Source organism: Nyctereutes procyonoides, unplaced genomic scaffold, assembly GCF_905146905.1.
Source record: "Nyctereutes procyonoides isolate TBG_1078 unplaced genomic scaffold, NYPRO_anot_genome, whole genome shotgun sequence".
In the NCBI taxonomy this organism is placed as follows: Eukaryota; Metazoa; Chordata; class Mammalia; order Carnivora; family Canidae; genus Nyctereutes; species Nyctereutes procyonoides.
In genome coordinates, this window is record NW_026575126.1 from 60,634,997 (window position 1) to 60,661,907 (window position 26,911).

General features: G+C 46.2%; 1 protein-coding gene and 1 non-coding gene across 5 annotated transcripts in view; both read left to right on the forward strand.

Annotated features, from left to right (window-relative positions):
* The first annotated feature begins 2,072 nt into the window (after positions 1-2,072).
* The window catches only part of SRCAP (Snf2 related CREBBP activator protein), a 32,454-nt gene continuing 7,615 nt past the window's right edge, over positions 2,073-26,911 (forward strand). Inside the window, exons 1-27 of one of the 4 annotated variants that reach the window (XM_055340172.1) lie at positions 2,073-2,375; positions 3,842-3,915; positions 4,508-4,770; positions 6,307-6,558; positions 8,789-8,974; positions 9,209-9,349; positions 10,121-10,343; positions 10,459-10,736; positions 11,371-11,461; positions 11,601-11,690; positions 12,173-12,361; positions 12,446-12,774; positions 12,878-13,055; positions 13,593-13,729; positions 13,953-14,122; positions 14,238-14,430; positions 15,758-15,894; positions 15,984-16,170; positions 17,828-17,997; positions 18,379-18,644; positions 18,853-19,140; positions 19,639-19,800; positions 20,076-20,261; positions 20,480-20,746; positions 21,079-22,586; positions 25,605-25,870; positions 26,007-26,209. In XM_055340172.1, the coding sequence (XP_055196147.1) occupies positions 4,717-4,770; positions 6,307-6,558; positions 8,789-8,974; positions 9,209-9,349; positions 10,121-10,343; positions 10,459-10,736; positions 11,371-11,461; positions 11,601-11,690; positions 12,173-12,361; positions 12,446-12,774; positions 12,878-13,055; positions 13,593-13,729; positions 13,953-14,122; positions 14,238-14,430; positions 15,758-15,894; positions 15,984-16,170; positions 17,828-17,997; positions 18,379-18,644; positions 18,853-19,140; positions 19,639-19,800; positions 20,076-20,261; positions 20,480-20,746; positions 21,079-22,586; positions 25,605-25,870; positions 26,007-26,209 (6,151 nt within the window). In that variant the 5' untranslated portion in view covers positions 2,073-2,375; positions 3,842-3,915; positions 4,508-4,716. Of the gene's footprint in view, positions 2,376-2,494; positions 2,670-3,841; positions 3,916-4,507; positions 4,771-6,306; positions 6,559-8,788; positions 8,975-9,208; positions 9,350-10,120; positions 10,344-10,458; positions 10,737-11,370; positions 11,462-11,600; positions 11,691-12,172; positions 12,362-12,445; positions 12,775-12,877; positions 13,056-13,592; positions 13,730-13,952; positions 14,123-14,237; positions 14,431-15,757; positions 15,895-15,983; positions 16,171-17,827; positions 17,998-18,378; positions 18,645-18,852; positions 19,141-19,635; positions 19,801-20,075; positions 20,262-20,479; positions 20,747-21,078; positions 22,587-25,604; positions 25,871-26,006; positions 26,210-26,911 lie in introns of those variants that run through there. The other 3 variants (XM_055340169.1, XM_055340171.1, XM_055340173.1) reach the window with 3 other exon arrangements.
* Positions 11,154-11,282, forward strand: LOC129520354 (small nucleolar RNA SNORA30/SNORA37 family). The gene has a single exon (XR_008666586.1). It is a non-coding gene; the product is annotated as a small nucleolar RNA SNORA30/SNORA37 family (small nucleolar RNA).

Below are 26,911 nucleotides of genomic sequence, written 5' to 3' on the forward strand. Positions count from 1 at the left end.
AGGAAGGCAGAGACATAGGCAGAAGTAGAGGCTCCCCACGGGGAGCCTGATGTGGGACTCAATCCCAGGACCCCAGGATCATGACCTGAGCTGACACTCAACCACAGAGCCACCCAGGCGTCCTTATTTTTGCTTTTAATCAAGTATTATAACACAAGTGGTTATACTAATAAGTTTCCTTAATAATCTGAGACTGGTGTAGTGGATTTCCATGAATAAACCATGTTTCTATCCTCAAGAGGTTAATAATACTTTTGGGGGGGACGGGCAGCCCGGGCGGCTCAGCAGTTTAGCGCCACCTTCAGTCCAGGGCCTGATCCTGGAGACCCTGGATTGAGTCTCACGTTGGGCTCCCTGCATGGAGCCTGCTTCTCCCTCTGCCTGTGTCTCTGCCTCTCTCTCTGTATCTCTCATGAATAAATAAATAAAATCTTTTTTAAAAAATAATACTTTTTGGGGTAGGGGTGGACAGACCATAAATCTAGATACAATGCAATCAGCGCTTTATGAAACCCAGGAGGCTATAGAAGCCAACAGTATGAAAACCAGGCTAGGGGTGGTCAAATGAGATCACGTGGAGGTGTGTGGCCCTGGAGCTCAATTTTGAAGGAAGAATAGCTGAAAAAGGATGAAAAGGTTTATGGGAAGGCCAAGACATGTGAAGTCTCTTGGGAGCTCAATGTGGTTCTATGATAGGGTCTCAGAAATATGTAAGCTTGGTATGGAAAAAAAAAAAAAGACTTTGAACTGGGCCTGAATGGATTGGCATTTATCCATTTTTCAATCAAGCAATTTGGGTGCTTCTATATACCTTGAGGCTCCAGGGTAGGCCAGAGGTAGCAAACTGGCAACCTGTGGTTAAATTTGACCCTTAGATGTATTTCGGACTGCATTCCTGCAGGATGACCACTGGAATAGTGGTTGTTTCTCCCAGACAAAGCCTATAGTCTCCAGCCCCTCACATTCCTCTCCTGACCCTCTTCACTTTATTTACATCACCTTCTTGGCTTTTTTAGATATTTGAGTTTTCTTTTTTAAAACTTATTTTCTTATTAAAATATAATTAACATACAATGTTATATTAGTTTCACAGGTACAAGTTTTTTTGAGTTTTCAACCCCTGATCTTTGCTGTAAGAAAAATAGAACTTCAAATCAGTGACACTGAGAAGGATCAACTGAGTAAAACAGTTAAGAACTAAACTGAATGGATGAAGAGGCCCTGAATGAGACTTTATCAGGATTTCCTAACCTGGTTCCCAGGGTGGGTTTTAGTTGGTAAATTTTGTGTGTGTATCCTTGTGGTTTATTTTTTTATTTTTTTTAAGATTTTATTTATTCATGAGAGATAGAGAGAGAGACGCAGAGAGAGAAGCAGGCTCCATGCAGGGAGCCTGATGTGGGACTCGATCCCGGGTCTCCAGGATCACACCCTGGGCCAAAGGCAGGCAGGGGCTCAACTGCTGAGCCACCCGGGCGTCCCTATCCTTGTGGTTTAGACTGCTTGCCTATGAATGTTGGCTTTAGGCTCCGTCACCGGTTAATCCATGAGCTTTATTCATTTGTAAAATGGAGCATTGCTGGGATTAAAAGAGAATCAGTGCACAAAGTGGTCTCAGTAGAAGATAACTGTTACTATTCTATTCTGGGGTGAGGGTATCTCAAAGGAGTTCTTAACCTAGAAAGTTGGCCAACAAATGGCATATAGGTGCTTGGGAGCTATCGGGAATAACACCCTTGTGTAAAGCGAAGCAGCTATGTAAGTACACTGCCGTGGGAATCCAGAGGCCCAAGCTCTACTGCTAACTTGCTGAAAGTACCTGACAAATTGCTTCAGCTCTCTGGATGATCTATTAAAAAACGGGGGACTGGTCCGAATTGGCAGCCGCAATGCAGCTCCACTGGCACTTTCTCCTGTGGAGAATAAAGACGCTCTGCCGCGGGGCAAGCGCGGAGTCTCCAGAGGACTACATCACCCAGCCTGCTTTGCGCTTCGGACAGCGCCCTACGCTAGCACGCGAGCCTCCCCGATCCTCCAACCTCCAGTTACTGTCTCTCGCGAGAGGACGGGCCGCGCCGGCGGTAGCGATAGAGAGCTGTGGTGGTGGTGCTGGTGGTGGTGGCGGCCGAGACGGCGGCGGCCATTTTGGTGGGGCCTCGGAAGCGGCGGCGGCGGTTCGCTGAGAGTAGCGTCTTCCATTTTTTCCCACCCACCGCCCGCATCTCTGTGTCGTGAGAGGAGGCAATGGAAGCAAGGCGGTGGCAGTAGCCGCGGGCCCCAGGGGAATTTAAAGGCCGCAAAGGCGGCGGCCAAGAGGGGGCCCTCCCCCCTCCTCGGCGGGAGGGGGGGTGGTGCGCACGCCCCCGAGGACGCAGGTAAGGAGAGGGAGACAAGATGGCGGACACTCCACAGTTCCCCCTCCCCTGACGGGAGACTGCGCGCGCATCTTTCCGCCACCGCCTCTCCTCCCACCTTCCCGGGGTGCTGCGCGCGCACCTTCGGCCGGGGCCCCGGGGCCGGTGCGCGAGGCTGTCGGCGCGCGCCCATAGAGACAGGCTGAGGGGGGCCAGGCCGGCCAGCACAGGGCCCAGGCGCATCTCCTCTCCCCTCCCGTCCGTCTGCGCACGCGTGCCTGAGCGAGCGAGCGAGCCCTGAGAGGACGGACCCAGGTGCGCTCCCGCCCGCCCACCAAACCCAGGCCCCCCCCCCCAGGGGCGCGCGGGAAGAGGAAGGGGGGCGTGGGACGAGGAGTCGGGGCGCGCGCCCACCATATCCAGTCAGTAACCAGGACCTGGCGGCACGAACCCTCCCTTATGTCAGCCCTTCGCGGTCTGGTGGTGGGGGGCTCCCTGACGGGTAGGGATGAGAGACTTCCCAGCCTTGCGACCCTTGTGTGCGTGGGTTTGGGCTCTGGCGGGAGCCCCCGGGCGGTGCGCGCAGCCGGCTCTCTCCACCTCCAGGCGCGCACGCGCGGGCCCCTCCCCCAGTCTGTCGCGCACGTTGGGTGGGGTGGGAGTCTAGGAGGGGGCGGGGCTAGTTTAGGTTTAGTGGCAACTGGGGGTAGAGGTCAGGGGTCACGCCGGGTCAGTCTGTTGGAAGGAGTTGGGAGGCAGCAGTGAAGCCAGGGGTCAAGAGTTCAGGCGTCTTGAATTCTGGTTAGCTCGTGTCTTGTGAATCTGTTGTGGAGGAAGGAGTGAATCGAAGCCTGCACTGTGGCTAAGGAATTTCCTTAAACACTGGGGAAACACTTCCGGGCCTTTGGTGGGTTTACCCTACCTGTTTCCGGGGCATGGTTCTTTGCCGAGTGGTCTTTCTCACTTCTGACTTCTCCTCTAATGTCTCCTGCTGCAATTCTTGTGTTTGAGGAAGTGTCTCATGGGGCAGGTATAGGAGTTATGGGGGCCCTGCCTTGAGGAAGGGTGGATTCTCCTGTGATTCTGTTCAATCCTCACTTGAAAGGAGAGCCAACATCTTTCAGAGCTTCTGGATGTGACAGCTTTTTTTGCTGTTATTTGCCCTCTGTTCCGTGGTTAGAACCTTTTACACTTAAGCTTTTTAAACTTTTTGTTTTTTGTTCTTTGCTTCACTGCAGTGCTTCTCTTCCAGCCAGAATCTTAGCTCTCTTAGGGAATTGTGTTTTTGCAAAACATGATTTGCTTTTATTTTTTTCTGAAACGTGAGCTTTCCTTACTATAATTCTCTTCAACCTTTGATTTTGGTGTATTTAAAAGCTTTAAAAGTTGTCGTAAAGAAGGCTTTGATGTTCGTAAATCATCATGGAATAAACCAATCGTGGATCAGTTCCTCACTGCCTGTTTTCCTTCCCTTATGCTTGTTTCAGGCGTGATTCCTCTCAATACGGCGGCACCGTGGAAGTACAGACTTTCACAGGGGGTGTGGTCTCAGCTCACACAGGTGAGGGTTCAGATACCATTTTGTGTACTGATGCTAATGGAAAAGATGTTTGAGATGAGAGAAATTATAAGTATTTTTGGTTTTTTGATAGTGGCACAAGCACAAAAGTTGCCTTGTGAATAGAGAAAGGTCTGATAACCCTGATTTTCCCAAGGAGAGTAGCACCTTCTCCATGGTTTTGGTATCAGACTACCTCAATATAAGTCTTTCTATCAGTTCCTTACTGTGTGACCTTATGCAAGTCATTTAGGTCTCTGTATGCTGACTTTCTAACGTAAAATAGGGAAAATAGTAGAATGCAGGCTCCATTTAGGTCTGGGATGTTTTCTGTGTGATCTAACTTCAATATATTGAAGAAACTAATCGTTTATAAAGGTGTGAAAAGTAACGTGGTTTGCAAGGTAGGTATGAAGATTACAGAATGTATCAAGACAGTGTTTAGTACGGTATGACACATAGCGGAAGCCCAAGAAACATAGGCTTTAATCATTGTTTATTTACCTTTGTTCTTTAATGTTATTCTTGTTTTTTTTTTTTAAGCTTCATTAATCTTATTTTAAAACCCATTTTTACTCTTTTTTACCCTACTTAGGTGCTCCAGAGGCCGGTGGACCTGAGCGGAGGCTGGGACGCCCTAGTGGGCCCCGGGCCCTGGAAGGCGGGTCCCGGTGGCCGGTGGCCCAGAATGAGGCCAGCTCCCAGCATGCCCTGCAGCCGGACGCCAGCCCCTCGGCCAGCAGCAGTGGTGATAACAACCCAGTCATTCTTCAGGCGTCCAAAGAGGAGCCTGGGAGTGGGACCATGCAGAGCAGCCCCTCCCCTGCTCACCCTCAGCTCCCAATCTTGCAGACACAGGTTTGAAAGTGGACGGGTTCCTTCTCTGCTTTTGCTTTGTGGGTTGTTGGCTCTGAGGCAGAAAAAAATGTGGCAGTTTTAGCCACATTTCCATGATCCTAGGTAACTGGAAAATTTTTGGTGCTTATGTTGACCATCAAGCCTGTTAGATACATTCTTTTTTGACATTAGTGTAATATTGGTCACTAGGAGTGTGGAAACTCCTTGTTACCTGAAAAGGTTTCAACTAGGCCAGGTTGGAAATGGGTTGGGACAACATGCTTCTAAGACAGAGAGCTTTGAGAATAGCTCAGTTTCTTTAGGAATTGGAGCATTATGGATGGTGTGTAGCATTTATACTTTCCTTATAATATAGCACCAAGGAAATGGAAGAGTAGAAAAAACATGGCTTTTGAGAATAGACATATATAGGTTTGCATAGGTAGGTTTTTAATTGGTATGGATTTGATACTTAAAATTTTCCTGAGCACCTAGGGAATTTTGTGACATACAGTCTTTTGTCATTTAACTGAGGGAGGAATTTCAGTGGCACACTTGAGGCTAGTGTGCCAGAGTGATTTTTTTGGTTTTCCTCACTACCTACATTTAAGTGAGATATTATTTCCTACTTATTACTGTTTGTGCAGTAGCTTGTAAAGTAATAGGTGAATATTTGAGAATAGTGACTCCCTTTCCTTCCCATCTTCCTAGTAAAGGAAACTACCAAGATTTTTGAAGAACATAAAAAGATTTAAGTGATCTTGGTGGTGGTCTTTGTTGCCTTTTGAATTTGGTGGTAACTCAGATTTGTTCTAATAGGTCCATATGCCACACTTGATGTATAAAGGAGGGAAGAAGAGGGAGTTGTTCACGTGAATGAAATTCTTGAGGTTCTGAAAGAATCATTAGCGTTTGAAATCATCTACTCTAGTATGTTCTTGAATTCAGAAACTGTAAATGTCAAGCTATAACTTTTCTTGCATCTGTAAACTTGGCTTTGTTATCTTGAAGGTCTTTTTAAAACGATATCGCATTATTTGTGTTTATAAAAACAAGATTGATCATTTACTCTGGAGTTTTTCCTTGTGAAGATAGAATGAAATAATATCAAGAATTATTTATTTTTTTTTAATTTTTATTTATTTATGACAGAGAGAGAGAGGCAGAGACATAGGCAGAGGGAGAAGCAGGCTCCATGCACCGGGAGCCTGACGTGGGACTCGATCCCGGGTCTCCAGGATCGCACCCTGGGCCAAAGGCAGGCGCTAAACCACTGCGCCACCCAGGGATCCCAAGAATTTTTTTTTTAAAGATTTTATTTCAGAGAGAGCATGCACAAACAAGCAAGCATGAGTGGCAGGGAGGGGCAGAAGAAGAAGCAGACTCCCCACTGAACAGGGAGTCTTACACGGGGTTTGATCCCAAAGTCCTGGGATCATGACCTTAGCCAAAAGCAGACACTTAATCAACTGAGCCACCCAGGCGCCCGATGAGAACTGCTGGTATGGTGCTAAGTAAAGTAAACATTCATTTTATTTATCATTTTTGTTTTTCTAGATGGTGTCGGACGGCATGACAGGCAGCAATCCTGTGTCCCCTGCCTCATCCAGTTCCCCAGCCTCTAGTGGGGCAGGCGGCATCTCCCCCCAGCATATAGCTCAAGATTCCTCTCTGGATGGACCTCCAGGGCCCCCAGATGGTGCCACAGTGCCCCTGGAGGGGCTCAGCTTACCCCAGGCTGCTGACCTGGCTAACAAGGGCCCAAAGTGGGAGAAGAGCCATGCTGAGATTGCAGAGCAGGCCAAGCATGTATGTATTGGGGAGGTCTCTGAGGATTCTTCTTTCTTCAACTCCTATGTCCTTTGAGCATTTTACTTTTCTTTCCGTATGGATGGATGGATTTATTTTTTTGTTAAAGATTATTTATTCATGAGAGACAGAGAGAGTGGGAGAAAGAGAGGCAGAGGGACAGGCAGAGGGAGAAGCAGGCTCCGTGTAGGAGCCTGACATGGGACTTGATCCTGGGTCTCCAGGATTACCCCCTGGGCCGAAGGCAGCGCTAAACCGCTGAGCTCCCCCTCTGTGTGGATTTAGAGTATAGGCTCTGCCTTAACTTACATGGTCTTGAGTTGCTTAATCTCTGAGCCTTGTTTTCTATAAGGCTGTAGTATGGTGTAGTAGTCTATAGAGTGTTGTGAGGTTTAAGTTAAGGGAGAAATAGACATAAAAGTGCTTTGTAAACCTGTAAGGCTCTTAAGATTTACTGGTTTCTACTTCTCATTTTTATTCTCCGGTCTCTCTTGCCTTATCCAGTGGTAAGTTTCATCTCTGGACCAGCAGCATTGGCATCACCTGGGAAATTTGTTAGAAATGCAAGTTTGGGGGATCCCTGAGTGGCTCAGCAGTTTAGCGCCTGCCTTTGGCCCAGGGCACAATCCTGGAGTCCCGGGATCGAGTCCCACGTCGGGCTCCTGGCATGAGGCCTGCTTCTCTCTCCTCCTGTGTCTCTGCCCCCCCCCCTCTATCATAAATAAATCTTTAAAAAAAAAAAAAAGAAATGTAAATTTGTTGGTACCCCACTTCCACCTATCTATTTAAAGCTGGAGGGGTGGGGTCCATCAATCTGTCTTAAAAAGCACTCCAGATGATTTTGATGCATGCTTAAATTTGAGAGCCATTGATCTAATACCCCCATCTTGATGTTTCTTTCACCATCAGGCCATTTAGTTCCCTCTCTCTTTGCTGGCTGTTTTTTCCTCTGATTAATTTTTATTTGGAGAGGATAAGAATAATGAAGGCAGTTGTCTTTTGAGTTTGTCTTTTTAAATATTTATTTTAGAGAGGAAGTATGGGAGGGGCAGAAGGAGAGAGACAGGAAGAGAAGCTATGGGGGGAGCCTGACTGGGGACTGGATCCCACAACCCTGAGATCCTGCCCTGAACCAGAATCAAGAGTCTAATGCTCAGCTGAGCCACCAGGCACCCCAGTTGTCTTGAGGTTTTTTTTTTTTTTTAAGATTTTTTTTTTTTTTTAAAGATTTTATTTATTCATGAGAGACCCACACAGAGAGCGAGTGAGAGAGGCAGAGACACAGGCAGAGGGAGAAGCAGGCCCCATGCGGGGAGCCCAATGTGGGACTTGACCCTGGGTCTCCAGGATCACACCCCGGGCCAAAGGTGGTGCTAAACCACTGGGCCACTGGAGCTGCCCAAGTTTTTAAGTCACCTTTGTTGATTTCAGATGCTTTTACTTCTTTATGAATTTAACCATTGTAGAAATAGTGTTCTCTTTTGTTATCATTTAATCTTTCTATGTGTAACTTCAATATTGTCATCAAAATGTATGTTTTTATAAAAGTAGTATTTTTCAGGCAGCCTGGGTGGCTCAGCGGTTTAGTGCTGCCTTCAGCCCAGAGCCTGATCCTGGAGACCCAGGATCTAGTCCCACATTAGGCTCCCTGTATGGAGCCTGCTTCTGCCTCTGCCTGTCTCTCTCTCTCTCTGTCTCATGAATAAATAAATAAAATCTTTAAATATATATATATTCTAAAAACAAATAGGATTATGTAAATTGGGCCTTAAATTTCTAAGCATGAACATACTCTTTCTCAAGCAGAATTCAACAGCGATGATGATCTTTTGTCCATAAGGAAGGGTTCATTCCCTGCTTCTCTAGAGGCTTCCCTTGGAATATGTTTTCCTCAGTCTTTCTTATATTCCATAGGGCATGGATATTGAGTGAAATAACAGAATGTGAAATCTGGTGTCTGGAGTCATTAGACCTATTTTTAATTTCCAGCTCTTATCACTTCTTGGTTGTGTGATCTCAAGTAAATCACTTTTATCTTCCTATCTTCTTTTTTTTTTTTCTCACTTGAAAAAGTTGTAATACCTGCTTACTTTCAGGATTGGTAAGAGGACGTAAGACATGTAAAATGCTCAGTCCAGACAGTGCCTATATATAATCAGTGCCCAGGAATTCAGCTGTATTTGTGAGGTAGGTTTTATTTGCAGTGGTTGACCTAGCTCCTCTTTGTTAGGAGGCTGAGATTGAGACTCGGATTGCTGAGCTGCGGAAAGAGGGTTTCTGGTCACTGAAAAGGCTGCCTAAAGTGCCAGAGCCTCCCCGCCCCAAAGGCCACTGGGACTATCTTTGTGAGGAGATGCAGTGGCTCTCTGCTGACTTTGCTCAGGAGCGTCGTTGGAAACGGGGTGTGGCCCGTAAGGTATGTCATCAACTGGGCCTACCTTCCTTATTTCTTTTCCCAGTTTCCTTTTCCTTGATATGTGGGTTGAAAACCAAACTGAAACAGTATAGAGTGGTTATTAATGCCTATAGTCTCAAGACACAAGCCGATTTCCCAGATCTCTTGGACTTGATTACGATCTTTGCTTTTGATTTGAGGAGGGAGTAGGAGATTGGCCTTGGAATGTTTTCACTCTGGTTCCTTATTCCACAGGTTGTGCGCATGGTCATCCGGCACCACGAGGAGCAGCGGCAGAAGGAGGAACGGGCTCGGAGAGAAGAGCAGGCCAAGCTACGCCGAATTGCCTCCACCATGGCCAAAGATGTCAGGCAATTCTGGAGCAATGTGGAGAAGGTAGGCAGCAGGGATTGGAAGAGGGAAATGCCTTAGGTTTGCTTGGTATGGTTAGCATGGTATCAGGAATGATCAAAACTTGAGAGATAAATATTTTAACTTCAAATGATTCTAGTGAGATTTCCATTGTGCATTGGATCTCTCTAGCATTGAGTGCCAGGAAGAAGAAAGAAGTAGAGTGGAAAAATATGGCCATACCTTAGGGGATTGTTAATAAGACTTCTTGATCCCTCTAGGCCACTTGTCCTCTACAGGGCATTCTGCACACTTTTCCTACAACCTCTTAGTGCCATTTAGCTGTTTAAATACCATTGAAGTTCTCAGTAATCAACTTGTTCCCTTATGTTAAGTTTTATTGTTTCTCAAGTGCTACTTGGTTTCTGTCTATGTTTTCAGTCTTGTCTCCTGTTAGTTCCTTTCCTTTTCTTTCTTCATTTCAAAAATTCCTTTTTTTGCCCATCCCTGGTAATTTACCTGTGCTTTTTCTGCTGCCTGGAATGCATTTCTCGTCATTCCCACTTTGGGAACACCTACTAGTCTTAAAGATTCAACTCCAGATACATTTGTGTATTTTCCCCTGCTACCTGAAGTTAAACTGGCTCTTCACTTTCCTTTGTTCCCTTTGTGCTTTCCTTAAGGAAAGGTTATTTTAGTTTTTCTCTTTTGAAAAGCTAGTTCATAGTCTAACATAGAGGAAGTTTCCTTAAGTGTTAGGTAAAGGGTACATGAATAAAAGATTGTTAGTGACCTGTTCATTTCATTTTGTGGCAGGTGGTGCAATTCAAGCAACAGTCCCGGCTTGAGGAAAAGCGTAAAAAAGCTCTGGACCTGCACCTGGACTTCATTGTGGGGCAGACTGAAAAGTACTCAGACCTTTTATCTCAGAGCCTCAACCAGCCACTAGCATCCAGCAAAGCTGGCTCTTCCCCTTGTCTAGGCTCTTCCTCAGCTGCCTCTAGTCCTCCACCCCCGGTTTCCCGGCTGGACGATGAAGGTGTGTGTCCTCTTTGGCTCTGTTACTCTTCCTCATGTACCCTTTCCAGAGCTGAAAACCCACCCTGTGGCTTGCAGGGCCCCGTGGACTTTGTGACCTTGTTCTCCTGCTATAGATGGGGACTTCCAACCCCAAGAGGAGGAGGAAGAGGATGATGAGGAGACGATTGAGGTTGAAGAACAACAGGAAGGCAATGATGCAGAGACCCAGAGGCGTGAGATTGAGCTGCTTCGACGTGAGGGAGAATTGCCATTGGAAGAGCTGCTCCGTTCCCTCCCCCCTCAGCTGCTAGGAGGGCCTTCCAGCCCCTCGAGGACCCCCTCATCTCGTGACAGTGATACCCGAGATGGGCCTGAAGAAGGTGGTGAAGAGGAGCCTTCGCAGGTGATACAGGTATGGGGAGAATGAGTAGAGGGAGGACTCAAAAGTGGGAACAGAGGTAGAGGTTCAAGGACTGAGTTCTGGTTTATAAGGTTGGTTGTGGTTTTCAGGAGTCCTCTCTGGTTAAGAGTAATTGGCTCTCATTTGGGGATGGATAAAGAATCTGGGTTTGGGGCAAGTTGCATTCTGATACGGGCAGTTTCTGATGCTGTAGTGGAAGAGTGTATTGTACTCTACTTTTTAACTGCTATGTCTCCTTGAAAAAGATACTTAATCTGGTTTTTGCCACTTCTGTGAAATAGTCCTAATACTCCCTATTGGTTTCTAGGTTTGGAGCTAGGATGATAATCTTGAAGTCTTTTCTGGACCTAAGATCTCTATCATATGTCTGAGTGCATAGGGATGGTGTTGGGGGCCTGTGTTTCTTATCTAGCACTTTCACAGATCCTTCCCCAGGCAGTGGGGCCAGGATTTGGTAGCTGGTGCTGAAAGAAAACCCTTGATTGCATCCTTGCCCTGGGACCGTACCAGTGGCAGCTGTCACTCAGTGGAACAGAGACTGTTCTGTGACAATGTATTCAACATTGAACCTTTCTCCTGTTGCTTAAACCTTAGGTCTTCTTCCTTTTTATCCTTTGCCATACAGGTGAAACCCTCACCCTCTGTTACACAGCGCAACAAACAGCCTTGGCATCCAGATGAGGATGACGAAGAGTTTACTGCCAATGAGGATGAAGGTCAGGCTTATTTTCTGTATCCTTTGCCCCTTTCCCTTTGAATTGTCTAGACCTAATATTTAATGCTTTCTCCTTTGTTCAGCTTGGACTGGGTCTTATAATTCTGTTCCCATTGATTTTGCTTCATTTTCTTTCTTAGCGGAGGATGAAGAGGAAACTATAGCGGCTGAGGAGCAGTTGGAAGGGGAGGTGGACCATGCCATGGAGCTGAGCGAGTTGGCTCGAGAAGGTGACATTCACCAGATGTTTACTGAGCGTCCACTCGGTGTCTCCTTTGTGCAGAATTCCAGGGATAAAGGGATGAATAAGACTTTTTATCCCCCTCAGAGGAACTCCAGGTCTAATGACAAAGACAGATGTTAAATAATTATAAATAGAATATGACAAGTTTTGATGGAAGTTTGAACAAAGTGATAGGACAGCTAAGTGGAAATGATGTAAGAAGATGTTGGCTGTGTTTGACTTGAATCTTAAAGAGATTTAGTTTGATATCCTTACCAGTGGAAGGCAGCATCACCCATGGTTCTGGCCAAGGCTGTGTGGCTTGGCTTTAGTAGCTGGTGTTGAAAGCAAACTCTTATCTCCCTTCAGACCTGAGCCCAGGAGTGTCTGTAGAAACCAACATAAAATGAGCTGGCAGCCCTCAGTCCTTTCTCCTTTACCTCCTTTCCCTTGAAGCACCAAGAAGCTCATGTGTCATTTCTTCCCCAGGTGAGCTATCTATGGAAGAGCTCTTGCAGCAGTATGCGGGAGCCTATGCTTCTGACGCCTCTGGCCCAGGCTCTGGGAGTAGCGAAGAAGAGGACGAGGAGGAGGTTGAGGCTAACAGCTCTGACTGTGAAGCAGAGGGGGCCACAGAGGCTGAAGAGGCTCGTCCTGAGGACAGTAGCAGTCAGTCAGGTGAATGTGTGGTCATGGATGTGCTGTGGGGGAGGCTTTGGAGGGGAATAGGTGTGGTGAGCACTGAGCCTTGGTGTGCTTCAGAATCTGCTGAAGAGCAAAGTGAGGAAGAGGAAGATGAGCATTCAGAGGAGGAAGAAACCAGCGGGAGTTCAGAATCAGAGGAATCGGAGTCTGAGGAGTCTGAGGAGTCTGGATCACAGAGCCAGGCAGATGAGGAAGAGGAGGAAGATGATGACTTTGGCGTGGAATACTTGCTTGCCCGGGATGAAGAGCAGAGTGAGGCAGATGGGGGCAGTGGACCTCCTACCCCAGGACCCACCACTACTCTAGGCCCTAAGAAGGAGATTACTGACATCGCTGCGGCAGCTGAAAGTCTTCAGCCCAAGGGTTACACCTTGGCCACTACCCAGGTAACCCCTGACCCCAGCTTCTGCTTTCTCTTATCTTGACTTTTTTGATTCTCAGTGACTAAGGCCTCATTTCTACTTTGATATCTCTCTTCCTCCCTACCAGGTGAAGACACCCATTCCCTTGCTCCTGCGAGGCCAGCTCCGGGAGTACCAACACATTGGACTGGACTGGCTGGTTACTATGTATGAGAAGAAGCTTAATGGTATTCTTGCTGATGAGATGGGGCTAGGCAAGACAATCCAGACCATCTCCCTGCTTGCCCACTTGGCCTGTGAAAAAGGTAACGAGGCAGGGCCCTTCCTCTTGGATCTCCTTGACCAATTCCCTGTGAAGCTTATTTAATGGTGACTAGTTGCTGGATGGTGAAACACTGTTTCCTGCTTAGTAGCTTCCTTGACTGGTCAGAAACTATGGAGATGCCAGTGTAGGTGCTAGGATTCTTAGGAGGGGATCCTTAGAGTGATCAGGGTTATACCTGAGGGACTAGTATAGAACCGCAGTTTGCATTTCTTTACCACCTCTAATTTTTCTTTCTTTTTAAATTCTCTTTAAAATCTTTTTTTTTTTAAGTTGAGGTATAATTGACATGTAACATTATGTAGGTTTTAAGGATCCAGCATAATGTTCTGATGTTAGTATGTGTTGTGAAATGATTAACACACTAAGTCTAGTTAACGTCCACTACTATACATAGTTACAAAAACTTTTTTCTTGTGATTAGAATTTTTTAATGTGTTCTTTTAACTTTCAAATATGCAGTCCAGTATTATTAACTATAGTCACCATGCTGTACATCTCTTATTCTTTTGCTAAACAGGTAACTGGGGTCCCCATTTGATCATTGTCCCCACCAGTGTGATGCTGAACTGGGAGATGGAGCTGAAACGGTGGTGCCCCAGCTTTAAAATCCTCACTTACTATGGAGCCCAGAAAGAGAGGAAGCTCAAGCGGCAGGTTCGCTGTCCATGTGATCACCCCCCCCCCATACCTCTTTTACTCTTAAGCCCTTTCCTCAGAGGAGTTCCTTTCCCACCTTTTTCTGTTGCTGCCTCCTGCTCCTGGGGCTTTCTCTTTTTTCCCAACCTGATTTATGTCCCTTGAGGACCTTAGCATGTCTTTTCTTTATCCTTTCTTTTCTTTTCATTCCACTATCTGCTGCTTTCTCCTGATATCTCAGGGCTGGACCAAGCCCAATGCCTTCCATGTGTGTATCACGTCTTACAAGCTGGTGCTGCAGGACCACCAGGCCTTCCGCCGTAAGAACTGGCGCTATCTCATTCTGGATGAGGCTCAGAACATCAAGAACTTCAAGTCACAGCGCTGGCAGTCACTGCTCAACTTCAACAGGTGGAGATGGAAATGGGGGTTTGTAGGAAGGTTGACTTAGCTTGAAGGGTGAGATGCTCAGAAGGTTGGGACCTTGATGATCATCCTCCCTCTAATTCCCTCTGTTTCTTTGCAGCCAGAGACGCCTGCTCCTTACAGGAACTCCATTGCAGAACAGCCTCATGGAGCTGTGGTCTTTGATGCACTTTTTGATGCCCCATGTCTTCCAGTCTCATCGAGAGTTTAAAGAATGGTTCTCTAACCCCCTAACTGGCATGATTGAGGGCAGCCAAGAGTACAATGAAGGTCTAGTCAAACGCCTCCACAAGGTAGGGCCTGTAACATTTGGCAGGGAATTGGGAATGGCAGGCTAAGGGCATTACCTAGAAAACCTTTAGGGGAAAGGAAGCCAGTGCTGGGCTGAATTCACTCAGTGTCATGTAGCAGGGTTCTAGTGACTGAGCCGTAGGCAAATTGAGTTATATCATCTTCGTCATTTTACTTTTTTTTTTGATGGTGACATTTCTGTCTTCATTCTCTAAGTAGAATAATACTGATCAGTCCTTGCTCAGATTTCTTCTTACTAGGGTTTTTTCCAACTTTGATTGGGTTCTCTCTCTCTCCTCTCTCTCTCTCTCTCTCTCTCTCTCTCTCTCTCTCTCTCTGTTCTTGTTTTCTGGCTCCTTTCCTTTCGTCCTTTTTTTTTTTTTTTAGTAAGATTTTATTTATTTTAGAGAAAGGAAGGGGGAGGAGCAGAGGGAGAGGGATAAGCAGCCTCCACCCTAAGCACAGAGCCTGATGCAGGGCTCAGTCCGACAACTCTGAGATCATGACTTGAGTCAGAATCAAGAGTTGGACACTCAACTGCTTTGTCCAGCTTTTAAATAACATCTCTCAACATTCTTGTCTTTTTTTAAATCTCAGGAACATATCTTAAGAATTCTCCACTTTATATTTTTACAGTCTTAACCAAACTATTTAAATTTCTAACTTGATATCTTTAATTCAAAGTTTCTCTTGAACACACACTGTTCTAAGCCAAAATCTCAAGTCTTATAGTCTACTATTTCTGCTCGATTTTGTTCATCACACCTTCATTTTGGTAAATCAGAATAGAAACGAAAAAGACTTCACTAGCTATGTCTCTTTCCTTCGTTTTATTCCTATTTTCCATTTCTTCCATGTGAATTTAAAGACTATGTCCTATCAGATTTTACCTCTTGGGATTTCAGATTTGCCTTTTGTTTTCTGTTGTACTGTCACTGCCACAATTTTTGTTCTCAGCTTTTCTGGATTTACTCTCGTAATATTATAAATTTACATTTCCTCCTGGAAATGTAATTTGAGGCATTCCTCCTGTAGTTAGTTGCTCTGCCTTCAGTGTCTTTTTTTTTTTTTTTAAAGCATTTCTTTAGGTATGGTATCATCATCTTTGTGTATGTCTCCTTCAACCAATAGTAAATATTTGAGAAGAGGGCTTTCATTTGATTCCTCTCTGCGTGGTTGGTTCTTGGCATGCTTTATGGCTTCATGAGTATTTACTGAAGGGCTAAGCCAGGGTTCTTCTGGTCATCAGCTCAAGACCCAGCTAGAGGGGCTAGGCTGGGGCTCAGTGCCCATCATTCTTCTGTCAGCCTCTTGCTTATTTGCTTTTAGGTTTTGCGGCCTTTTTTGCTGCGCCGAGTTAAGGTGGATGTTGAGAAGCAGATGCCTAAAAAGTATGAACATGTTATCCGCTGCCGGCTCTCCAAGCGTCAGCGCTGCCTCTATGATGACTTCATGGCACAGACCACGTAAGGGAGGCCTGAGGGTGGGCCCTGGGGCTCTTTATTGGAACAGATGTGATTGTCAGGATGCCCCATACATTTTTCCTCTCTCCCAGAACTAAGGAGACCCTAGCCACAGGCCATTTCATGAGTGTCATCAACATTTTGATGCAGCTGCGAAAAGTCTGCAACCATCCAAACCTGTTTGACCCTCGACCTGTTACCTCCCCCTTCATCACCCCAGGAATTTGTTTCAGCACCGCATCTCTGGTGCTCAGGGCCACTGATGTCCACCCCCTTCAGGTGAGTAGTTGCTCCCAAGATTATTGGCCCTTTCCTAACCCTGCATCTTTTTCTTTAGGCTGGATTCTGACCTTTTGCATTTTTCTCTTCATATAACCTGAGCACTATTCTTCTAGTTTCATTGTTTCCTAGCTGTGTGACTTTGGGCAAGCTCTTTATTAATCTCTAATGCTGTTCGCTTTTGTAAGTAGGGATTATAAAGTCTATTATCTGCGGCTTGTGAAAATTGTGTTAATATTTTTGAAAGTGCCTGGCATGTTAGTTATACTTAAATATTTAAATGTTACTTTGTTTTCCTGTTCCTTCCCTCTTTTTTGGGCACTTTTCCCTCCAAACTTTTGGTTTTGTTGTGGCAAAATACAGAAATTTTATCATTTTAACCATTTTTAAATATGTTTCAGTGGCATGAGTACATTCACATTGTTGTGTGACTACCATCATCACTGTCTATCTTCAAAACTTTTTTTCATCTTTCCAAATTGAAACGCCATCCACACTAAATAATAATTACTCCTCATTTTCTGCTTTCCCCCAGCCCTTGGCAGCCACACTCTACTTTGTCTAAGTTTACCTATTCTAAGTACTCATATAAATAGGATCATATGGTATTTGTCCTTTTGTGACTGGCTTATTTCACTTAGCACAATGTCTTCCAGGTTCATCCATATCGTAGTACATGTCAGAATTTACTTCCTTGTTAAGTTAGGGTGATGTTTTGTATCATATTTATGTCTACATATTTGTACACATCCAGATGTGTACATGTGTATATACTGTATTTTGTTTTATCTGTTGATCCATCAATGGACACTTTGGGTTATATTTACTTTTGGCTATTGTAAATAATGCTACAATGAACACAAGTGTGCAAATACCAGTTTGAGTCCTGCTTTCAATTCTTTTGGGTACATACCCAGACAAGGAATTGGATCGTATGGTAGTTTTATTTTTTAATTTTTTGAGAAATTGCCATAGTATTTTCCATGGCGACTGCTCCATTTCACATTGCCACCAGCAGTGCACAAGGGTTCTAATTTCTCCATATTGCCAGCAGCTGGTGTCTTGTTTTATTACAATAGCCGTCTTAACAGGTGTGAGGTGGCAGTACTTCATTATGATTTTGATTTGCATTTCCCTAATGATTAGGGTACATGTGCTTATTGTGTATTTCCTTTAGAGAAATGTCCATTTGGTATATTTGCCTGATTTTTTAAATTGGGTTGTTTCGTTGTTGAATTGTGGGAGTTCTTTATATATTCTAGATACTAACATCAGATACATGACTTGCAAATATTTTGTCTCATTACATGGCTTGATTTCTCATTCTGTTGATAGTATCTTTTGATACAGTCCAATTTATCGTTTTGTTTTTTTTTTTAATTTTTATTTTATTTATGATAGTCACACAGAGAGAGAGAGAGGCAGAGACACAGGCAGAGGCAGAAGCAGGCTCCATGCACCAGGAGCCCGATATGGGATTCGATCCCGGGTCTCCAGGATCGCGCCCTGGGCCAAAGGCAGGCGCCAAACCGCTGCACCACCCAGGGATCCCCCGTTTTTTTTTTCTTTTGTTGTCTGTGCTATTGGTGTCATATCCAAGAAATTGTTGCTGTATTGGTCTCTCTGACAACATGCTTTTGTGTTCTTCTTGTACCAGCGGATAGACATGGGTCGGTTTGATCTTATTGGCCTGGAGGGTCGTGTCTCTAGATATGAGGCTGAGACATTTCTACCCCGTCACCGCCTGTCCCGCCGGGTACTGCTAGAAGTGGCTACAGCTCCTGACCCCCCACCCCGGCCCAAACCAGTCAAGATGAAGGTTAACAGGTACCAGGGTTGAGGGATAAAGGGGATGGGTTCCTAGAAAAAGTGGCTATAGCTGGCTGGGGGTGGAAATTGGGGTGGAAAGGAGAGAGTTGGAGGCTAGGCTAGAATGTTTATATAGGATGGATACAAAGTACTGGAGGAATTAGGGGAGACAATAACTAGAAGAGGGTCCTGGGAGGGGCTCTTGTGTTTGTCACTGATTTGTTTCTCCCTTTCTCTGGTTGGTGCTTTTTGGTTATCTTGGATCTCTCTTTCTTTCTCCTTTGTGTCCTTTCCTTTTACCCCCTTTGCTTTTGTAATTTCTGTTACGTTTCTTCTTCGACTTCCTATTCCTTATTCTCCTTCCCTTTCCTACCCACCCTTTTGTTTCTGTCCTCATAGGATGCTGCAGCCAGTGCCCAAGCAGGAAGGCCGGACAGTGGTGGTGGTGAACAGCCCACGGACCCCCATTGGCCCTGTCCCCGTCCGACCCTCTCCAGGCCCTGAGTTCTCCGCCCAGCCCACCCCTGGCCCAACACCTCCAATGCTGCCAGCACCACTGATGGTGTCAGCTTCGCCTGTTGGGCCCCCACTTATTCCGGCATCCCGGCCTCCTGGCCCTGTTCTGTTGCCCCCATTGCAGCCAAACAGTGGGCCTCTTCCCCAGGGTGAGTTACAAGGGGGCCAGTGTGCTGGGGGCTACCTCAGGCAGATTGTGATTATGCCTGTTCAGATTGGGGAAGAAGTAATGAAATTAGAGTAGTGAGGATGCTAAATTGGAGACAGGTGTGGTATTTGATAGGTTGGGAGCATGTGTGGTGGTTTCTGGGAGCAGGCTAAGGCTATATCTGACAGATGTTTGCTTTGTGTCTGCAGTGTTGCCATCCCCCCTGGGGGTCCTTAGTGGGACCTCACGGCCTCCTACACCAACCCTGTCCTTGAAGCCGGCCCCACCTGCACCTGTTCGCTTAAGCCCTGCTCCACCTCCAGGCTCCTCCAGCCTGTTGAAGCCCCTGACAGTGCCACCAGGCTACACTTTCCCTTCTGCTGCTGCCACCACCACCTCTACTACCACAGCCACTGCTCCCACCACAGCAGTGCCAGCTTCTACTCCTGCACCACAGCGCCTCATCTTGTCTCCTGATATGCAGGCTCGCCTGCCCTGTAAGTTCTGAGGAGTCTGTGAATGAAGGTTTTGAGATGGGAGGAGTGTATATATGCTACAGGGCTGGAGAAAAGCTTGAGAATGTTAAAAGTATAAAACTCTAGGTAGCTAATGCATGTGAAATATTTTACCATATGCTGGAAATTCATAGTCGAGTAAGAGCTGTCAAGGAGTTCTCAGGCTAGTGGGGGAAATGACACCAGAGATAATAGTGATAAACCTAGAAGTAGAAAGTTACTTGGGGATAAAGGGCAGCATGGAGTTGGGGTGGTGATTAGCTCAGTATGGTGGCAGGCCATTAGAGGATATAAAGAAGATTGCTGGGCAAACAATGGGATTGGAAGGTGTAGTACATCAAAGGCTCAAAGGCTGAGTTTGTTGGAACCTGGTAAATTGAGTTAGGAGGCTTGGAGGAACTGGAGACTTGTGCCTCTTGAGGCAAAGTGGTGTTAAGAGTAGTTGCTGTGTACATTAAGTCCCTTCTTTGTTCCTAGCAGGTGAAGTGGTCAGCATCGGGCAGTTGGCCTCACTGGCACAACGTCCAGTGGCTAGTGCAGGAGGAAGCAAACCTCTCACCTTCCAAATCCAGGGCAACAAGCTGACTTTGACTGGTGCGCAGGTGCGCCAGCTTGCTGTGGGGCAGCCCCGCCCGCTGCAAAGTAGGTAAAACCCACCCCCTGTCCTGCTTTTTTTCTCCTCTTCCTTGTCTCTTTGTTTTTGTTGCTCTCTTCGGACGTCAGCCTTTATGTTTCTTTTCCTATTGGTGGGGTGGGGCCAAAGGGAATGTTTAGAAGGAATCTTTTGAGAAAAGTAGGGATGAGGTCATTCTAGAGAAGTTATCCCCTCTCTGTTCTTTCCTTTTCCTCTGGCCCTTGCCTCTACCCTCCTCCTGCTGATAGCTGCTTCTCTTTCTTTCTCTCTTCCCTTAACCCAGGGAATGTGGTGCACCTGGTGTCAGCAGGGGGGCAGCACCACCTCATCAGCCAGCCTGCCCATGTGGCTCTCATCCAGGCCGTGGCCCCGACCCCTGGCCCCACCCCTGTCTCTGTGCTGCCTTCTTCGACCCCCAGCACCACCCTTGCCCCCACTGGCCTCAGCCTTCCGCTTGCTGCTAACCAGGGTGAGGCTCCTGGCCTTCCTACTTACTTAGCCCTTGCTGGCCTTGGTCCTTTCAGGCATGCCCTGGGCTACTGTCTGTCCAGCCTTCCCCCAGTGTTGTTTTCCCTTGCCAGTATCTCCAATATCTGTCTGCTACCCTCTCCTGCCCCTGGACTATTTCCATCCTTTGGGTCTCTTGTTTCTTTTCTACCTTCCCCTCAATGTAGCTTCCTCTTGCAGTGCCACCAACCATGGTGAATAATACAGGCGTGGTGAAGATTGTAGTGAGACAGGCCCCTCGGGATGGACTGACTCCTGTTCCTCCACTGGCCCCAGCACCCCGGCCTCCAAGTTCTGGGCTTCCAGCTGTGTTGACTCCACGCCCCACATTAACCCCTGGCCGGCTACCCACACCTACTCTGGGTACTGCCCGGGCCCCCATCCCCACGTCCACTCTGGTGAGGCCTCTTCTCAAGCTGGTCCACAGTCCTTCGCCCGAAGTCAGTGGTGAGTCCAAGTGGCTAAGAGCAGATGTTTTTGCCAGGAATGGACATAGGGTGGTCCAGAGGGTTTCTTTGTCACAGCAGATTCTTTATCAGCATACTGACTCACTTTGTAGTGGGCCTCAGAGCTAGGCTGCCGAGCTCTTGCCTTATTTTAAAATATACTTCATGAAATCTTAGAGGGAAAGGAAATGTTGTCAGAGTCTTTGCATCTTTGACCCCATGGTGTGGGATTGAAGGTTTTCTAGGAAATGGATAAAGCGTGGGGGTAAGGGAGAAGGGTGGGATGGAGTAATGAAAAGACTTCTGGGGCTAACTCATCCTCTGTCTCCACAGCTTCAGCACCCGGAGCTGCTCCCTTGACCATCTCTTCTCCTCTCCCTGTGCAATCCTCACTCCCTGGGCCAGCCTCTTCTCCAATGCCAGTTCCCAACTCCTCTCCTCTTGCTAGTCCTGTGTCCTCTACAGTCTCAGTTCCAGTGTCATCTTCACTTCCCATCTCTGTTTCCACCACGCCTCCTGCCCCAGCCTCAGCTCCACTCACCATCCCCATGTCAGCCCCCTTGCCTGTTTCGGCTTCTGGCCCAGCTCTGTTGACCAATGTGACTCCAGCACTGGCACCTGTTGTCTCAGCAGCTCCTGGACCTCCTTCTTTGGCACCAGCTGGGGCTTCCCCATCAGCGTCAGCTTTGACTCTAGGTTTGGCCACAACTCCATCCCTGTCTTCATCTCAGGCACCTGGTCACCCTCTGTTGTTGGCTCCAGCCTCTTCACATGTTCCAGGCTTGAACTCAGCTGTGGCCCCAGCATGTTCACCTGTCCTGGTACCAGCTTCTGCTCTGGCTAATCCTTTTCCGGCAGCACCAAATCCAGCTCCAGCTCAGGCTTCCCTTCTGGCTCCAGCACCTTCTGCATCTCAGGCTCTAGCCACCTCTCTGGCTCCCATGGTGGCTCCACAGACAGCAATCCTGGCTCCTTCTCCAGCTCCTTCCCTGGCTCCTCTTCCAGTCCTGGCTCCATCACCAGGTCCTGCTCCCGTCCTGGCTCCATCGCAGACTCCAGTTCCAATTCTGGCTTCATCATCTACTCCGGGAACTCCTTTAGCTTCAGCTTCTTCACTGGTGCCAGCCCCAACTCCTGTGTTGGCTCCATCATCAACTCAGACTATGGTACCAGCCCCGGTTCCGTCGCCTCTCCCAAGCCCAGCTTCTTCGCAGACACTGGCCTTAGCCCCAGCTTTAGCATCCACTCCTGGTGGCTCGTCTCCATCTCAGACCCTCTCTTTGGGAACGGGGAACCCTCAGGGGCCTTTTCCAGCTCAGACATTATCACTGACTCCAGCATCATCCCTAGTACCAGCTCCATCGCAGACGCTGTCTTTGGCACCAGGACCACCACTGGGTCCATCGCAGACGCTGTCTCTGGCTCCAGCACCCCCTTTGACTCCAGCTTCTCCGATGGGCCCAGCCTCCGCTCACACACTGACTTTGGCTCCAGTATCGTCATCTGCTTCACTCCTGACCCCAGCTTCGGTGCAAACATTGACCTTGAGTCCTGCCCCTGTTCCGGTGCCGCCCTTGGGCCCAGCTGCAGCCCAGACTCTGGCGCTAGCCCCAGCCTCAACACAGGCCCCAGCTTCCCAGACATCCTCCCTTGTGGTTTCGGCATCTGGATCTGCTCCCTTGCCTGTCACCATGGTATCCCGGCTGCCTGTTGCCAAGGATGAGCCTGAGACACTGACATTGCGCCCTAGTCCCCCCAGCCCTCCCTCCACTGCTACCTCGTTCAGTGGTCCCCGGCCTCGACGCCAGCCCCCACCACCACCTCGTTCCCCTTTCTATCTGGTAAGTTTTACTCTCTCAGAGGAGAGGAAATAGGAGGTTGGGTTTCTTTGGAGCGTTGGTAAAGTGGAGTAGAACAATGTTATTTTTATCTTGGTAAACTACAAAGCCTAGTTTTGTGGACCTGGTAGTTGAGTGTGCAGTTGGACCAGTCCCTTCTCTCCTCCTTGACTGGCCCTGTCCTCTTATCTGTATAATGGGAATAATATCTATATTCTGCCCTTCTCAGGGGAGTAATTGAGGACCTAATGTGCGTTTAAAACTTCAAAGAATTACTGGTATGTTCAAGGTTGCCTTGTTACTATTGGTTAATTTGGTACTTGCTTGCTTATTCTTGAGTCAGTGTTGGCATCTAATTGCCCATTTTACAGGTGAAGAAACTAGGCCACTCAATGTTATAGAGGTGACACAACTTGTGAGAACTCAGATGTGCTGACTCCATTGCTTTCTCCTCTTTTGGGACAAGAGGCATTCCTCAGAGATAGGAAGACTTTTCTCAGTTGCTAAAAGCATCACATTTGTCAAGTATTTGAACGTCTGAGGGGAGGTGACACCGTGGAATACAGTTCCCTAAAGATGGCAAGCCTCTGACTGATGGTTATCTCTTACAGTTTTTTACCTCCATGGTGATCAAGTGGGCAATAAAAAGAACTATGTTTCTTGTCCTTCCATGAACTTGTGATAGCTGTTTTTTTTCTGTTATGTGTATGGTTCCATATATGTTTGGTTGTTAAATTTACAGCTCAAATTGAGTGAAATAGTCCAGGAAGTAATAGGAAGAAAGATCTAGGGAATCGTTCCAGGCCCTCTTTGTTTTTTTCTCCCTTTATTTTCCAGAGCTGCTGCTTATACTTTGCCTCAGCACTAGGCCCCCACTCTATCAGAACCATTTACTCCACCTTTGATCTTTCAGCAAGCCATGTTGGTCTGGCTTGCTGAAAGTAGAAAGGAGAACTAGATCCCTTACCCATGGTTTGTGCTAAATGTTGGTTGCTCTACAAGTATGTAGAAAATTCTTAAAACTCTTTTTTTTCTTTGAACAGTTTGACTTAAAGACCATAGTATACCATGCAGCTTACCCATGTAAAGTGTGTAATTCATTGACTTTTAGTATATTCACGTAGGTTACAACCATCACTGCATTCAACTTGAAAATATTTCATGATCCTAAAAAAGAACCCCACACTTTTAGTTATCATCTTCCAACCCTTTCATCTCTCAACTTTAGGAAACCATTAATCTTTCTGTCCCTTTAGATTTGCCTATGCTGTCATAGGGTATATGGTCTTTTGTGACTGGCTTTTTCATTCATCTTAATGTTTTTGAGGTTCTTCAACATTGTAGCTTATGTTGGAACTTTAATTGTTGAATAACATTCTGTTGTAGGGTATACGTTTTATATTATCTGTTCATCAGCTGATGGACACATTTGAGTTATTTCTTTTTGACTGTTGTGAATAATGGCTGCTCTAAATATTCATGTATAAGATTTTATGTTTTCATATGTTTTAAGTTGTATTGGATGTATGCCTAGGAGCAGAATTGCTGAGTCCAACAGTAACTATGTTTAACTGATTGAGGAACTATCAAACTGTTTTCCAAAGTGGCTATGCCATTTTACATCTCACTGGCATAAGGGTTCCAGGTTCTCCACATATGTGCCAACACTTGCTATTGTCTTTTTGGTTGTAGCCATCCTAGTGGGTATGAAGTGATATCTTGTGGGTTTTGATTTGTTTTCCTAATGGCTAATGATGTGTTGAGCATCTTTTCAGTGATTGACCATTTGCGTATTTTCTTTAAAGAAATTTTAAATATTCAGTTTATTTTTGTCATTTTTTTGATTTTTTTTTTTTAAAGTAAATTCTACACCCAAAGTGGGGCTTGAGCTCACAATCCTGAGATCAGGATCAAGAGCATGCTGTACCAACTGAGCCAGCCAGGCATCCCTGCCCTTTTTAATTGGATTGCTTTACTGATTTGAGCTCTTTATATATTCTGGGTACAAATACCTTTTCAGATACATGATTTGCAAATATTTTCTCCTTTGCTACTACTTTTGAGAGCTGTCCTGCTCTGCTAGGATGCTTTCCTTTTTCACTTTGATCACCATGAGCTTAAGAGGTCAAGTTTAAGGGAGCAGTCAGGGAGGGCGATTTGGGACACTTTTTTTTTTTTCAGGACCATCTCCTGGGGTCCAGTCTCCTTTTCTTCATTCTAATAACCGCTGTTGATTGAGAGCCTACATGGTGCTAGATAGTGGGTGATTATAGTGAGCAAGGTCAGATATGACTTGAATTTACATGGCGTTACAGTTTTGTGGATAGAAGGCTGTCTTATTAAAGAGTCATACAGGTGTAAAGCTGCAAATGTGGTAAGTGCTGAAAAAAAAGATAGTTTTATAGCCTGTGAAACCAGAAGCACTAGTGATGGGAAAAGACGGTGTCAAAGTCCTACAGATTTTCTCTCTGCAAAGGCACTCCCCTTTGTTCTCTTACGGTGATGAAACCTAGATGTCTGATTTAGCTGTTGCCATCCTGCTCCATTTCAGTCTGACCCTTGGCAGAAACCTGCTGTGGATTTGATTAGCCACTCTATCCTGGTCAGTGACTTGAGGGCTTTTAATAATTGTTTTGGATCCACTTCAAGCATGCAAATTAATTTGAATGTTGTGGAGTAAGTGTTATTTAGGAAAATTCCCAGAAATCATCGATCTTACAAGCTTGCTGGATATACAGATCTTAATTTTGAAGATTTAGGCATTCTGTTTTGGTAGCCTGTGAAGGAAGATCATGGGTTTTTTGTTTTGTTTTGTTTTGTTTTGTTTTTTTGCAGAGAAGCTATTTAACATTATGAAAGGAATAACTTTCATTATTGACAACTTAGAAAACTACTATAGGCATAATGTAGGTTTGAATCTTATGGTTTCCATAGGTTATGCTTAATTCTGGGAGGAATGGTCGGGTTTTTTAGGAGGACACTGATTACTTTTTCTGTGTTTTTTTTTTCTATCATCCTTAGGACTCTCTGGAGGAAAAGCGGAAGCGGCAGCGGTCTGAACGCCTGGAACGGATTTTCCAACTTAGTGAGGCTCATGGGGCCCTGGCACCTGTGTATGGGACTGAAGTCCTGGATTTCTGTACCCTGCCCCAACCTGTTGCCAGCCCCATCGGCCCTCGTTCTCCTGGCCCCAGCCACCCCACCTTTTGGACTTATACCGAGGCTGCCCGCCAGGCTGTACTGTTTCCCCAGCAACGACTAGACCAGCTGTCAGAAATCATTGAGAGGTTGGCAGGGCTAAGTGCTAATGGGAAGCGGGTCTTGGGGCCTCTGAGTGGATGTAGTGGTTAGGGCTGGTGAAGGTGCACTTCTGGGGCCTTTCAGAGTTCCATCTTTTATACTGCTTACCTTCTTCCTTCACAGGTTCATCTTTGTCATGCCTCCTGTGGAGGCACCTCCCCCTTCCCTGCATGCCTGCCACCCACCTCCTTGGCTGGCCCCACGTCAGGCAGCCTTCCAGGAGCAATTGGCTTGTGAGCTCTGGCCCCGAGCTCGTCCTTTGCACCGTATTGTGTGTAACATGCGCACCCAGTTCCCTGACTTGAGGCTCATCCAGTATGATTGTGGTAAGTTTGTTGTTAAGGATCCCTTGACCTTTTTTTTCCTCTCCTACTAGCAAGGGTGCCATATCAAAGGGATGCTGTATATAAGATTTTTGTGAATTAAACAATTTTTTAGGCTATACTTAGAGGCAAAATAGAGAAATGTAGGCCTTATGATGGATTCTTGGCATTCATGAATTTGACTTTGATGAAAGTTGAAAATTTGTGCTAACTCATTCAGTGGTTCAGTTCATTCAGTGATTATTTTGTGAGTATGTATTGTATTTTGCTAATCATTTGGGATGCAGTGGTAAATAAGATAGCCTAGCATAGAGTTTTCAGATTCATGGGCAAAGGTGCAAGTGGTAGAAGACTGCACAGTAAATAATAGTTTTGGGAAAAACACAGGATCTTCTTGTCTTTGGTTAGAATCCTGTTGGTTAGAATGCATTTGGCTGCAGGTAATGGAAAACTGACCCATAGTGGTTTTAACCACAAGAGCATTTGTTTCCTTGAGAATAATGGTATGTGACTGGTTCAGCTTATTGATGTCTTCATGGACCCAGGACCTTCTGGTCTTTCTGCAATCCTTAGGTTTTATCTTTTTATTCTCTTGAGTATTTCTTGATGGTCTTACTATGGCTGCCACAGTTCTAGGGAGCACAGCAATCCTCTGAGCAGGAAGCAGGGCTTGAGATAAAATACTCTCAGCAAGTTTCCCTTTTA